A 17,219-nucleotide genomic window follows, 5' to 3' on the forward strand; every position below is an offset into this window, starting at 1 on the left:
GCGATTTGTTACAAATATAATCAAATACGTGTAATATATTATAATGTAACTATTTTGTGTACCAACAACGATGACAATTAATATTCAACAACCATAATATATAATTAAATATAACGAGTATAATAACGTTGTTAAGTATCATGACTCACGCTAATAAAATAATAAATTAATTTTTGGTGAAAATAATTTTTTTATTTAACAAATTATGACATAATATCTATAAAATTATTAAGCTTACTGAAACTTTGAGACAACCCTCTTAGGTATTCAGTAAACTGCTGTACAAATCCACAAGGATTTATCCATTTACACAAGGCTACAAATATGTGCATGCATGTTTTATGTAAACATTTGTGTTATTTCCATACAAATAGTATTTGGTTTGGTATGTGGCCATTTGTTCTGGCATTTTTATCTTGTCGACAATCCGTAAATCTTTCTAAAACTCCGTTCACTTTCGCCGTTGTTATCACTGGCACAACATCTTCCTTCTCGTTATTCTGCACAATATTCGCGGTAATCAATCTTGTCCACTGCATATGACCCGCCACCCTATTTTTCGTTCAAATAAAGCAACTACGAGCGTTGATCGTTTCCCTGAAATAGGAAATACTGAAATATAATATTGAAACACTGTAGGTATTGATACTACAATTTGTTCTTTATCAACTATGATACTAAAAATTAGTAGCCATGTAAAATAGTAGGTGGATGTACGTGTTTTATGCCAACTAAATTATATTAAGAATTAACATAAATTATCACTTGAAAATTATACTAATAAATTACTATATGCTTGTTTGACATCATGATAGTGTCATTAAGTTAATTACATTTTGTATTACTTATAATAATAGTATTTTTATTTAAATTTACAATACACAATAATTGTTTTCGTTTTTGATTATAATATTTATTGATAAATTGCGTTATAAATGAATAATGGAAATAATACTTTATAGATTTTATAAGGTTGAATTAGTGTCGATAAATCGTGTAGGTAAAATTAAATGTTATCTTTATAATTTAATATTATTGTAATAAATTTGTAGTTGATTAATAAAACGCTTGAATGAAACACAGCTTGTCCACATAATTATAGAAGATAGTATTGTGGGTGATGGTCAGAATGAAAAAATCTAGTAATAAAATTGTACATGCAATGATAGAATTTAAATTTCAAATGTTCATAGTAATGAATTGATACTTCAGTAGAAGTTATATCAAAAACATTACAATGCATATTGGCATAAATTATGTATTGATACTAAAAGTTAAATCCAATTCCGAATATGTGTGTATGTTAATGGCGATTATTAATGAACATAAGTATATAGACTATCATCTGAACTGTACGATTTGATTATTTGGATATTGATTTGTTTATTATGAGTATACTGAACTTATTAGTACCTACTGTTGAAATTAAGTGCTTTAATTGAATATATATATATTGCTGTTAAGTAATATATGAAATTAAGTATATATATATATATATATATAATATGTAGATATCAATATACAACAGTAAATATATAAAAATTGAATTGTTTTAATACAATCATATAATGATATATACATATACATATGCAATTAATTAAAAACTTTAAATCACAAATAGACTTTTATTTTAGAATATAATTATTTTTAGTACGAAAATTTGGTTTTTTGTGTGAACATTTTAACTTTAACACAACTCTAGACACACAAACACCAAATGTGTACACTTATTTAATATTTTATATGATTATATTGAATTTAATTTAACTGGCTATTAAATAGTACATAATTTATTTATTTTATAATTAAATTAAGCGTGTGTTTTTTAGAAAACGATATGCAGCTTAATATAAATAATTACAACTAAATACCACGTATAATTATTATAGTAGAAGAATCAGTTATGTTTGTCTTGAGTTAGATCAGAACCTAACGCGTAAATGTATAAAATAGCAAAATATTATTCATAGGTATAATTATACCTAATATTTTAATATTATTTTTATACCTACAAAATAGTTTTTTTATTATTAGATGTACCTGCAACAGCTTTAACCATTAGTGACAACAAAAAAGTGTTAGTTTAAATATTTAGATGTAAATTACAATTTACATTTCATTTTATATATTGTTATGGTACATTGGTACAAATTAGAAAGTTTGTGATATTTGAATAACTTGATTGTAGCGATAGGGTCCATACTGAGAATTACTTGGAGGTTACTAGAGAGGATTACGGTATTCAATTAATATGTATTTCACCATGAGTTGTTCGCCACAGGTGTTACTGATAGTTGGATTTTTGCTTGACATAATATAATGGTATGCGAGTTTGTGTATTATACTCTGAGTTGATTATTGTTTCTTGCCTTCTAGCGAGGTCGTTTTAGGGAGACCAAGGGATGAATGAACTTTTGATATGGTTTAGTTTGATATATAGTTTTAACCACTTTTTTTTACCAAAAGTCAAGAGTATATTATTTTTAAATTTTTTTTAACGTCTTGATAAGATAACTAAATATAAGGGTAGCTGTGTAGGAAGCATGGGCGAGTGTTAAGGAGATTGATTAGCTTTATAATTGCCAGCAATATTGCTGTTTCCTACAAAAAAGAGATATTATTTTGATTGACTTATATAACATTTATTATGGATATTTCTTATTTCAATATCGATTGGATGTTAAGTATTTTGTTTGAATACTGGTCGATGCACCTAAGAAGTCGCTGAGTGTTATGGATAGATAGTTTTTCAATTATTTAATTGTATATTTGAATACTTTTATTATTGCTATACGACTTCTGTAGTTTACATGGTGTCTCGTGAGGATTTACCCATTGAAATATCACCTGAAATAGTGTAGGTATCATAATTCTGGATTTTTAATAAGATTCACAGGGATAAAAACTACAAATATTTCATGTTTCAGTTTATTTTAATGCTTTGGTAAAAAAAAATTAAAAAACACATTTTTTATTTAATTATTTTCAAAAAAATTGAAGATAGCCATTTTGTAGAGTTATTTTTTTTTGAAAATACTGACGTTTCATTATTTTAATTTCATTAATACCCTGATTTTTAATATTTTTCTAGTTTCAAGAGAAACTGCAAATTATTTACATGCACGTGGTCTACATATTTAAGATAATGATACCACTGTATTGTATTAAATAATCCCGCAGTTTTTTCAAAATTAGAAAAAATATTAAAAATCAGGAGATTAATGAAATTAAAATGTTGAAACGTCAATATAATTTTTAGAAAAATAAATTTTACAAACATTTTTTTTTAAAATAATTAAGTAAAAAAATATGTTTTTTAATTTTTTTTACTAAAACATTAAAATAAACTGAAACATGAAATATTTGTAGTTCTTGTCCCTGTGAATCTTATTAAAAATCCAGAATTATGAGATCTCCGTTATTTTAGGAGATATCACAATGGGTAAATCCTCACGGGACACTGTATATTAAACATTTATATGATAATTTTAATGTATAATTTCTGCTCCAATGGTTTAGTATATTGTCGATATATCTGTAAAAATTTGAGTACGATATGGTTTAAGCTATGATTTATTGTAATACATTTTTGAACAATTAGATTTCTTAGGAAGTTGATTTAGTTCGAGATTTATTTTTAATCAAACGAATCAAGGTGAGGAAATACTAATTTCTGATGATATAACTTGTTCAACATTGAATTATTCATTTTAGACTTTTATAAATACATCCACTTAAAAGGTGAAGAAATTCGTTGCAGATAGTTTTTGCGATTTTAGCAGCAAATGGTTTTTAGTTATTTTAAAATAAAATAGATGACTAATGATAATATGTCTGTCTAATAGTATATTTTAACATGGATGTTGTGTTTTTTGGTAATTGCGTTAGAATGAACTCCGTATTATAATGTATTATAAGGTTTTGTTATATTGAGTTTGGAGGTACTTAAGAACGTGAATTAACCAGGTGGTTTTTGTGTTAAATATTATTTCTAGCACTATTGATTATATATATAAATGAATATTGTTCAATATAAAATTATTTAGTATATTGATAGTTTTGTTATTTTTAATTGTGTGGTTTTTTTATTCTAATTAAGATTTTCTTATCTTTTATTTTATTACTAAATACAATAAGATTAGATTTTTGAATTCAGAATAAGAAGTCAGATTTTTTTACCAAGATTTTAACCGAATATAAATGTTTGTTTGTCATATCTTATAGAAAATGTTTTGTGGCTATATAGTTATTGCTGTGACATAATATTGTAAAATGACTGGAGTAAAAAAGTGGAATAATAGGCTTTGATATTTGCTCAGTTTTATCGTTAATTTGAATGACAATCAACAAGGGGTTTCATAAATTGTTGAACCTTGATAAACTATATTTCTTTGTATAAATTAGTTATTAAGGAGTTTGATGTTTTTACTAGTAATATCTGATAGTGTAAAATATTGTGTATTGAGTCACTTAAATTACTTTTGGATCATATTTTAGTGTTGTATTTACATAGTTTTTGTATTATTACAGGTCATCATGCAAAGTCATAGCTTTGGTAATTTTCAAAGCTGATCTAGAGATTTTGTTTATTTAAATCTAATATTTTACACTCGTATAGTTATTTGATGTGCTTCTTTTTGATCAAAATCATTTTGTTATATGGTGAGGAATTTTATTATTTTAAGAAACCATATTAAATGGGGCTTTAATAATTGTTTGTTGCTTGTGCACCTATGTCTTTTTAGAAGAATATTAAATCATCTTCATTGTGCATTCTATTAAAATACTTAGGCAATATTATATTGTAATATAATAACTAGGTCTGGGATTTTAATGCCCTAAAAAATTTCAAAAAATGCCCTTAAAAAATGCAAAAATGACAAAAACTAAAAAATGTATTTAAATAATATTTATTATAGCTTAAAAATTGGAAAAATATTTTAAATTATACTAAAAAAAAAAATAAAAAAAAATAAAAAAAAAATACCTATGTTTGTATGTATGATGTAATAAAAATAATAATTCATAATAGGTATATAACGGTAATAATTCTCGGAGAAAAGCTTTGATGAAATATATAAATATATGATACTATATATAATTTATTATTCGTACCGTTTGCAGTTTACCGAAAGTTTCTTGTGAATTTTCCCGCAACATTTTTGTTCATTTTTGAAGAAATTGTGAAAAACGCTCTAAAAACCAAGATAATGCTCACGTCAAAAAATGTCCCAAAAATGCATTTAAGATTAATTTTGTCAAAATATGCAAAATAAAAAATACTTTTAAATAATCAGTATCACCCAAAACACATTTTATGCTTATGGATCAACGTTTCAAAACATCAGAAAAAAAGATGCCTTTGCATCAAAATCCCAGCCCTAATAATAATTATATTATTTATTGTAACTATATTATAAATTATTAAAGAATTTTTTAAATTGCCCCAAAAATGGCGAGTGCGTGGATTTGTAATAATAAATAGCTAAACCAAAATATAACTGCTAAGTATTGTAACTACATTTTTTAATAAAATAATTAATTTTAAGTTGATTGTTAACATACGTTTTGGACTTTTGGTGACTAATTAAATTATTTAATTTTTTTTAAAGAAAAAAGATATTTAGTTAGACTAATTAGATTATAAATTTTATTTACTTATATTTTAAGAGTTATAGCATGAAAAACTTTTACTAACAAAGAGCGAATATTTTAAGAATTTAAAATTCTATGAGGTATTATACTGAAAATATGGTTTATAAATTCGATCAAAATAAAACACACAAGGTACTGTGGTCTGGGAGTACGGTACCAATAAAGTATGAGGTTAAACTGCATTATAATAAATACAAAGTTTACTGTAATACAAGACCAAAAGGTATTTGATAGCTATGTTTATTCATAAATTATACTTTAAGAAAAATGAAACGATTTTGCTTTACCTATAACATTGTTAATATTAGAATTAAATTCATGATACATTGCATGAACAAATACGTTGGATAGTTTCCAAAGTGAGTTTTGACTGCCAAGTTTATACATCATTACTTATATAATATATATGTATATATATATTTATACAGAGTGCTGAGTGGATAATTCAATACTTAATAGTGAACACTTATTATTTATTAAGTGACGATATATATCAACAGGGTGGCTCACCGCGTTTCCCCATTTTCACATTTAGCTAACACAATATGCAAATTGGAAATCAAGCTAGACTACAGTGGTACGTTCAAGATACTTTCTTGCTATAGAATATTTATTAATCTAAATTCGATTAATTCGAAAGGTTACATTCTTCAACCACAAGTTGTAATGTTATAAACATAAAATACACAATACTACCTTAGAGGTCAAATGTATGTTATTAAAAACAAAATTTAATATACACTATCTACCTATAATTGAGTATAAATATTTAAGACGCGTATAGTTTTAATATATACTCAATTTTTATATTCATGACAATTACATATTATTACTAATTAGTTATAACGTTATGGTATTATCATCATAAGTCATAGTCATTAACATTTTTAATACGAAATTTAACTTTTTATTTTTTTAATGACTTCATATGGCATGTATTTGATAGCCCGGTGATATTATGCTAATAATACTAGCCCCAATGGATTAAGTTAGGTTGTAAGATCGTCCTCCATAAATTCGAAGCTGGCCATCGTATACATAATAATATAGACACGTATGATAATTAATAGGTAAAAATTAATTGACTTTTTAAAAAAAAATTCAGTTGGAGACTGTGAATTCTAAATAAGAACGCTTCTTAAACATCAAAAGTAATTTGAGTGGCTTAATCGACAAACGTAATAAAAAAAAAAAAAAAAATGAAGTTAATAATTCCACGACTTAATATAACAATATGTAAATATCATATAATATCACATGTATAGTGCCAGCCCCGTCACGATTACGTGTATATCTTTGTTATATGTGTCGACAGATGCACGACCTCAAGCACCTACACATTCCGTTCAATATGAGGTTCATGGAGAACTACCCGGCGCTGCCCGCTCACCTGCTGCACCATCTACAGCCGCCGTTCTTGCACCCAGCGTTGGACCCGCGGCTATCATTTTCGCCGGCGGGCGTGTTCCAACCGCTCGGCTCGCCGAGTCCGCACCACCAACATCCACACCACCAACATCACTCGCACCACGCAGCCGCCGCAGCCGCGGCCAGTCTCAAAGGGTTCACTTCGGCGTTCGCGCCCCCGTCCAAATGCTACAAGATGGACGACAAACAGACATCGCACGCCGAAGGAACTGCGCAACAACAGCAGTCGGGTTCACACCAACAACAGCATCATCAACAGCAACAGCAGCAGCAGCAACAACAACAACAGCAGCAACAACAACAACAACAACAACAACAACAACAACAACAACAACAACACCAGCAGCAACAACCGGTGCCGCCGTCGTTTCCGTATCCACCCAGGAGGAGTCCTTGTTCACCGGGCAACATGCCCGTATCGCCGTCGTCGTCCAATGCTGCCGCGACAATGCAACAGCAGCACAAGGACGAATGCTCGGACAGGGACACACCGAGTTCCGGCGCGATTTCCGAAGACGGCAGGATGATCAGAAGTAAGTGCATTTATTATTATATAAGTTTTGTCGAAAAAAGTTTATACATAACCTCCGTATAACACGATTGCGCGCTTTTTATCTTACAAAACATACACAACACGACTGTGTTGAATTTTTTAGCTTTATATATTATGTATATGTTTGATAAGACACAATGTCGATTGCGCCACAACAAATATTTTATATTGATATTGGTTTCGAAGAAATTCACAGTTATTGCCTTAAAATGTCAATAATTATTTACATACGCTATACTAATATACTTACATATTATAGAATAAAACACACACATAAACGGTGTTAAAAAAAATATATTTAAAATTTTTATTAATTACACAAATATTGATATTGTTTATATTTACCAATCCGTAGCTGCTATATAACATCTACTATAGACCGTAATAGTACTTGTATAGATACTGTACTATACTATACAGGCGAAATTTCTAAAGTTATAATATTTAAACTATTTGCCAACAATATAAAATATTTTTATGTTCAATCGTATTGCACCGTGTAATCGCTAGTTATACCATCATGTGGTTGTCAGTCGCTGGTAGTTAAGTTTTTCGACGGTAAATAATGTACAGCATTGAGCGAGTATAACAGTTAATGGGTTTATATATTATTTGTACAATAATTACGTGTAATATTATGACCAATGGGCATTTTGGATACTGATTCTTGATTATTGCAGTCGTCCTGTAGTGTGCTGTATAGCAAATGTCTTAAACGACTCATGTTCCTTCTTCTCGATAATTATATCCACTGGGTGGGTTATTAGTTGTTACAGTTATATGTATAGGTTAACGTTAACAATAATAATAATTAATAGGCACTTGAAGGGTGAATGATAACTCGGAAGTGAACGTAATATTATACGCGTATAGATAGCTGAAATAAAACAATATAGTTGTATCGCCTCTTGTATAATATGGACTTAATAGCGTAATGAAATTATATAATATAACATATTTTAACGATTGATCCCGACCTCGAAATATTCTAGTAGAAAGCCGATATTGTCGGTTTCGCAGTAGGTAACAAATATATTAGCAATGTAAAAACGATCAATATATTATAGCCCTATAGGCAATCGGTACGTTGAAAAACTCGTGTCCGGACTTTTAGTTATCGGTATGATGGTGTTTGTAGTATAATATGGTTTTATGCTTGCACTGGTATTCTGATCATTGTTATTATAATATCTGTGGTTTTAGCACACCTGGGTAGTGTGTATTTATGTGTCATGGTTTTATAATATGAATTATATGCTGTATAGTTTACTTAGGGCACCTATATTTGTATAATATACTTTATACACACTGCGTGAATCTCGTTTCTTTTGCAATCACTTTTCGGGTGACAGTATTACGTATCACATTACATCGGATAACAATCTCATAATAATATTATAATATTTAAAAGAATTTTTATGTTTAGTAATTGCAGTATAAATTTAATATTATTTTAGTATAATATATTATATATTATATAGAGAGAGGATTGAATATTATGATGTTTTTGATTGAAAAGCAATTCAAGGATAATTTAAAACGATGATTCTGATATTAAATATTCGACACTATTTATATTTTTATATAAATAGATATAAATTATGATATTATATAATTAATGATATTAATATATCATAAATACATATTGTATTAGGATATTCAAAATATGCAGACTACCATGTATACATTAAATGTTAAGTACATTTTTTACTTTTTAGGTAGGTATAATTAGGTACTAATAACTTTTTAGATATTATTAATGGCATTGTAAATATATTAATTTATTATTTAATAATATTTTAATTTTTACTGTAAAAATAGTGTAGTACTTATACATCCATATTTGAACAAAAATTAATAATAAGGAGTAAAGAATATTTTATGAAGGGTGTGAACGGTTTACACAGCAGTTTAGAAAACAATTATATAAATACGATAAACTACGTAATATTATACAAACAACATTATGTTTACCGCTAGTGGTCTTCTAGGTTATAAACTTTTTTTACTATAGTATGTACTTTTAAAGTTTAATGGTTTGTTGGAGAAAACGCGTATCGTAGGAATTCGCAGATTATCTTGTTGTATTGTGTAAAAGTTTCCGGTAACGAGATTGAAGGGTGAACCGGTATGGTGACGTGAACGGTATGGAGGGGCACCGCTAACAAGCGTGACATTACGTGCCTCATCAATAGCACATGTGTTGCTGGGAAACTTTATTATAGGTTAACGTCAACTTTTGAACGCAAACTATTACATGGGTACAATTTACCCCTTTCTCGGTACAAAACTTCTATGCAACTGACTTCCAGTATCCCTTTACCGGTACACCGACACAAGTGGCTAATATTCCAGGTCATTATGCATTGTAACAAACAAAAACAGTTGTCGGCCGTCTGTCTCTTGCAAACTGGACACGATAACAGTTTATAATGACCGTTTTGATAATTACATTTGAAATTTGACTGAACCACTGTGCCACTGAGTCGAAGGCTTTCTTCAATATATTATGCAATCTATTCTGTTCTTACACTGTATTTCACGAAAAGTTATACTATGCTCAGCTGTTGGTGATAGAGGTTATACCACTGTGAAAATAATTATTCGGGTGAGACCCGCAAGACTGCGCTTGTAGTAAGTTCTCATATCGAGGTATTTCTATTCACTCATGGTACCTGATATATTAATATATTGTATATAAAACGTCCGAAATCGAGAATTTAGTTGGGAATTAGTCCCGTTCTCTTCTCCACTGGTAACAACTTGACGAATTCTACAAGTTGATGTATTATGGGATATTATACTTAATTTATCGTCGTTCGTAGGTATTTACAAATAGTTTCCCTCGTTAACATGCAGTTATTAAGCAATTTATGATAATTAACTTCTCTATTGATGCAGTACATAGAATTCGTAGAAGTGTAGGTACTTGAATAATGCATTACATCTGTATTCTACTGCACTTTCTGTACACCGTTACAATTAAAATCTCTAGTAGTAATAGTATTATCTGGCAGTAATAGTTGATCTCCTTTTGTATGCATAATATTATATAGGTACACTATAGACTAATGTGATCACTAATCATACCATCATTATTATTGTAGTTATTTATATTTTTATGATTATTATACACTGTTTATCATATGTTGTTCAAACGAATTATACGTGGATTAAGATTTAAGATATCTTAAATTATGCACATCTACTTTATTAAACTTATCTTAAAAACAGTATAAAATAATTTTTTAATAATATCGAATGATTAAAATTAAATATGTATTATAATTTAATACCCTTATACATTTATAAATGCAAATAATAATTAAATATAAATTAAATTAATTTATAAAATATAATATTATCTAAACAATTTTTATGATAGTTTGATAAAGTAATGTAAAAAAATCAATCATAATTGACAACCATGAATTCTAAATTGTGCAAACATAATAATAATAGTAATATAATGTTATGCAAAATAAAAAACGAATTCGGTAATTTTAATATTAACTCTGCGTATAATAAACATATATCTAAGCGCTAACATTACTATAATACTTATTATATAATATAGTAAGAATATAAGATTATCTAAAACAACAAGGAAAATCATAAATAACCTAATCCAGCTAATCTTGCTTATTATTTATATATGATTGAGTGTTATCTTTTATTTATACTACTTTTAGTAACTTGTAAATTATAGTTATACTATACTTGATATACATATATCTTAAGATCAAATAATAGAAAATTCCTACACAACGTCACTTAAAAATTTAATCATGTAAAGCAGGTTACAAATTTGATAATTATATTCAACAAGATTAACTATTATTATATGTTTGTTAACTAAATCTACTTGTATAGCATAAACACTTAACTACGGATAATAAATATATTATACAGTCATCAAATGTGTAGTTTAAGATATAGTACTTAAGATTTAGTGTTCAATTATTTTCTTACGAGTAAAGTATGTGCATTATTCACATTTAATCGGGTTACAGCTTTTTTTCTATTTTGAGTGGCTATGAATAGATTATTGTTTTCAAGAAAGCTATTGGTCTACAGTGTGCAATTTGTTTTATTACTTTGGATGTAAGACGTGTTCTAAAAGTTTCATACTACAGAATAGAAATATTTTGAAAATTAGCGGTGATTAATAAAAAAAAATATTTTTTTAGCATCTGAAGTTTTTCAGTTAAATATTTTGGTATGATTGTATTTCGGTTATTTTGTTGTGATAAAAAAAAATGAATGAATAATCAAAGAGATTTTTCAGTTTGCATTAGAATGTTTGTTTTAGTTGAGTTGTTAATCGCCTTATAAATAAATATATTTTACGAACATTTTCGAAAAATGTTCACTATTTTTCAAATTTACAGTTTTATTTAAGACAAGTTATATTTGTATCAACATTTATAAATTGATAATGTTAGTTATATTAATATCTAGTAAATGCAATTTGAATTTACAATAACGACGGTATACTTTGAGCTGCAACAGTAAAGTTACTTTTATAAATTATATGATAAAATAAAACCGTATTGGCTAAATTACAATAATGTTCTCTACACGTAACAGTACTCAGAATAAATTCATTTTAGGTCGTTATCATACAGTTATTATATACCGTACCTATAAGTTATAATTAATCAAAAAGATGGAATTGAACCAATTAACAAGTTTAAACGAATTAAAAATGCAATTTAATTTTAACTATTCACTTAATTAGTTAGTTAGTTTTCTAATTAATTATATTAACTAAATTAGTTATACCTAATATCCGTTGTAATATCTTAATTTTATCCAGTTGATTTGAAAAATCATGCATTAAGTTGATATTATGTTTAGAAATATCTATAACTTATAAAATATTTGTTTATTATTATTTATCCATGTTGTATAATATACCTAGTCTTAAATAAAAATAAACAACTAAATATTCCTCGTTTTAAGTTGGCGCAGACATGTAACTGTATAAATCACTATGGCACTATAGGTAGTGTAACAAAATATGTACAAGTGGATTTCTTATGCAATTATTAAATAAGTTATTACAGAAAGGAAGTCTATGGCATAAAGTATTTACATAACAAATAATACACCAAAAACGATCTTTTGCATAAGTACATAACAAAAAATAAGTACTCAATACTTAATTTTATAATAATAATCATTATCGTATAGAACCGATTTTATTACAATCAGTAAAAAACTTGATACACTGCATGAATTGTGGCTAAAATCTTAAATTAAAATAGTACACGATTTAATTTGAGAGCGTGTATAATATTTCATTTATTTGGTCTATTTTAGGAAATACATGTATCAAGATTTCATAGTATAATAGTATCTATTCTAATTTTTAAGAAAGTTTTTCGAAAAGATTGCTTCCATAAATCTAGTTTTGTATCATTAATTTTTACGTTTTATTTAGACGTTGTTTTGTTTTTGTGTTGTAAAAATTATTTTTCTCGCGATTTACTATTATCATTATCAATGAACTAATTTAATAAATCACCCATTTAAAAAATTTATACAGTTTAAAAAGTTTATATTATTTTTGAAATTTTTGGTTTTCATGGTTTTATACATTAATTAATGTACAAAAAAAAAAAAAAATAATAATAAAAATAAATATATTACATTTTTTAAACCATGGTTTTATTTAGTCAATCTATTTGTGCTTTGTCTATTTGTCCATATCAATTTTAATCTTGATGAGTTGCATTTATTATTTATTAACATTGTTACTATTCTTGCTTAACGATCTCAATGTTTACTTAACTCGACTTAACTCGAGTTAATTATTTTAATGACCTCGCCCACCATTGATAAAAATATATATTATCTAAAGAGAGACTTACATTGTACAGGTGTCGACATGGCGGCCACTTGTAGCACACGGCACACTAAATATTACATTATCCTTACTAACTGCTGTAACACGGCTAGTTACAAGAGCGGCGGCGTTTGACGAACGGTCGTCTTCGTAAGTCGGCGGCATGGCCGAACACATCGTCCCGACGTTTCGTTTTTCCCACCTCGTTCGTATTATGGACCGGGATGACGACGACGACGACGACATCGTGTTGATAATAATAATTATTATGTTGTTTCACTACGGGTTTTGCATAACACTGTGGCAACTCATGTGTGTGTACTTGTGTGTGTGAGCGCGCGCGAGTTTGACGGCGGCAGAGCGTCCCAAAGGACTCGTGTGCGCAAAACATTAAATTGTCAAGCACAACGACGACGTATAGTGCACACACATATAACATCAGATGTATATTTTACTTATATATTATTATATTGTGTGTGTATGAGGTACTATAATGTTAGGTCGCTTTACGTATACATGTATAATACATGTACGTAAGTCGTGCGCATAGTGTTGGGCTATGTATACGTATAATATACTCGGCAATCGGGAGCAGCGTGTTTTATTTCACGTTTTTGTTTTATTCACTGCGTTTCGTTTTCCTTTTTTTTTCGTCTTTTTATCCATTCGTTACGTTTGGTTTGGATTTTTTTTTTTTTTTTAATAGTATTCGCGCGGCTTTGGTCTTACAATGGTTTTAACAAGCTGTGGGTGATGGAGAGTTCTCCACATGTCGTGGAATGTCGTAGAATGCTAAACGCCGCCGCCGCCACCACTGCCGCCACCGTGACCACGGTCATGTGTGGTGTCGTTGTGTACTTATATATTATTATACATAATAGTTATGTATATCTACCTTTATTTTATTATCGTGTATTCTGTTATTGAATCGTCGAACTATGCCGCGAGTATATCTCTATTTTCTTCAACGTTTTATTTTTTATTTTTTGACGTCTTAATATGTATAATATTATTGTTGCGTTTGCCTCCCCAGCCCCTTTACATAGAATAGTTTTTATGACACGGATGGAATATTATATTGGCGTTAAAAAATACTTCCTAGTTCCTACCTCCGTGTTTCATTTATTTTGGACTCGCTGAAATCTTTGAATCGAAATTATCAACGTTGTAGCACTTGTAGCAGAGCTGTTATAATTATCCGTGGCACGACGAATAATATTTTTACAATTGTAGCAATTACATTTTTCTGTAACCTTTAATGCATGATTTTATTTTTGTGATAAATGTTTGCCTTTTTAACATTTAACAGTATATAAAATTATCGACTGTATTGACCGAAACACAAAGTAGGTATCGACTATAGCATTTAATATTCATTTGCGTACAGCACGATCATAAAAACGTTTTTACCGGTCGTATGTTAGTTTGATGGTTTCAATATACGTTTTTAAGTTCTCTGTTGTACTAAAAATGTGACCGTTTTTTACATATGCATAACACAGGTTGTATCTTGTAGATATTCGTTATTTTTATCAGTTCCAAAATTAAATACAAACTTGATGCCTTTGATTTCAATAAATAAAATGTTTGTCAATTTATAAGAAATGGAGCCCATCTAATGATAGAACTCTGCTTAATGAAGTTGTAAAATTATTTACATTAACTTTTAAGAAAACACTGCACCGCTGTATCTTTAAAGTCAAACTAGATTATTTAGTAGTGTTTTTGGGTGAGATTATAATTTTCTATGGAAATGTATTAATATTTTTTATATTATGTATATTATTTTGATTCCTATTGAAATTTAGAAATAGTGCATTTAACTCGTCTACAGTCTACAATTTATTATTTACCATATTACTTAATACTTTTACATGTATATCAATATATGTAAAAGTAATATGTATTTCAAGTTATTATTTTTTTTATAGAAAAAACAATAATTGATATGAATTCTATTTTATAATTAAATCTATAGTGTTCTTATTATAAAGAAAAATATTAATTTAACGTGCTTATAACATTAATTAACTGATAATAATAACTACATATCATTGAAAAGCAATTAATTTTTAAAGTTAGAAGTTACCTACTATTGGAAAAAAAATATTCAACTCGTTATATAATTCAGTTAGAAGTAGCCTAGCTTTAATTTTTTAACTATAGTTTATGCCCAGCATTTATAATATAAATATTATGTCCATATTAATAAAATAATAACAACGATTCGATTGAGTTTTACTATTATAGTTTGTTTGTACCCGACACACTACATAATTGTATTTTTTAGATTATTTTTAAACGTGGAAACTTTTATCATACCTAAATTTACAATAGTGTAGATCTTAATTGGTGAAATGATCCATGAAATTTCATGGCGTTTAATTAAGACCGGGGATCACGGGTTAAACGAAACGGATTACAGGCTCTTTATAAAACAGGATTTATTTAGTGTTACCCTCTTCCTACCTTTTATTGCAATTTGGAACACCGTGTTTTGTGGAACAAGTATATATGTCTTGTCATCGGTTGCCTGCCAACCCTATGAATTATGCAAGGCATGAAACACCATATAGTAGTTTATAAAACGAGGATTAATATGTGATGGTGGTAGTTGGTGTTCAACTACTGGTCATTTGGGGACCCGCAGTACCGACGATAAGCGCTGTAATTCCTTGCGATTAACCGACCACAAGATTACTTCGACCCTTGTCGGGTAACGTCAAAAAGCTCCAGTGATCTGTGCCAAAACGCCCTTATTCCCTCTTAGTAAAGTATTACCTTTTTTTTTTTGGCATCCTACGTCATCAAGGTCGTCTATAAATTAGATGTCCCTCGGATGAACACATGTTTATGTTATATATATATATATACGTACACTCACACGTGGATCATTATCGTGGCTTGTTTATTCGTTTTATTGGATTTATATAACTTGTGTTATTAGCCCAGTTCACGGTCCATATTCTTAGATGATTCATCAAAAATAAAAAAATACTAACATATACGGACCATTTTCAGCAATAGTATTTATTCTAAAACGTTAATTTTTAACTACATTAAACCGTTTGATTAAAACCTTATACTTTTTTTGGAAATTTAGGAGAAGTACAATTCAATGTAAATAATTATTGTACGTAATACTATACTGCTGCAAGTTTTTTTAAATATATATTTATATTAATAATACATTTCATTTTTTTATTCATTCATTATTCATGTAATAAATACAACATTGTGCCGGTTCAAAATAAATAAATCAATAATTTATGTCAAATGATAATAGACAATATTTGTATTTCTCAAATGAAAGTTGATTATTATATTTAATATTTATTCAGCTATTATTGAAATTAAAATGTGATTAGAATAAAATATGAAATATCATCATGGCATTAAAACATTTAAATATTTATTTAGGTAAGTTCAATGTACAATAAATAGAACACACCTAAATATCTGTTATCTGTTATTAGAAACTTAGAAATTTTCATATGTCTGTTAAAAACTTCATTAGTTGACATTCTTTGAAGTATATATACTCAACTACTATGTAATTAAATTATTCTAGTACATAAATTACTTAAAAATTATTTATTTTATTATATTATACCTTTGTAATTTATGTTACGTTTTGGTATGGTGTATTTTGATTTTTTAAATTGTTTATAAGTTTTCTCCAACACTGAGTACTACTAGTGAACAATTAAACTATTCACTGCACGATTGAGT

The 17,219-nt window shown here is 28.0% G+C and overlaps 1 protein-coding gene across 2 annotated transcripts in view; it reads left to right on the forward strand.

The window, feature by feature from the left end:
- LOC113558749 (protein Teyrha-meyrha) overlaps nt 1-17,219 on the forward strand; it is a 132,379-nt gene that overhangs the window by 4,342 nt on the left and 110,818 nt on the right. For both annotated transcript variants that reach the window (XM_026964275.1, XM_026964276.1), the window contains exon 3: nt 6,971-7,616. In XM_026964275.1, coding sequence (XP_026820076.1) covers nt 6,971-7,616 — 646 coding nt within the window. The remainder of the gene's footprint in view (nt 1-6,970; nt 7,617-17,219) is intronic.

Source organism: Rhopalosiphum maidis, chromosome 3, assembly GCF_003676215.2.
Source record: "Rhopalosiphum maidis isolate BTI-1 chromosome 3, ASM367621v3, whole genome shotgun sequence".
Taxonomy (NCBI): domain Eukaryota; kingdom Metazoa; phylum Arthropoda; class Insecta; order Hemiptera; family Aphididae; genus Rhopalosiphum; species Rhopalosiphum maidis.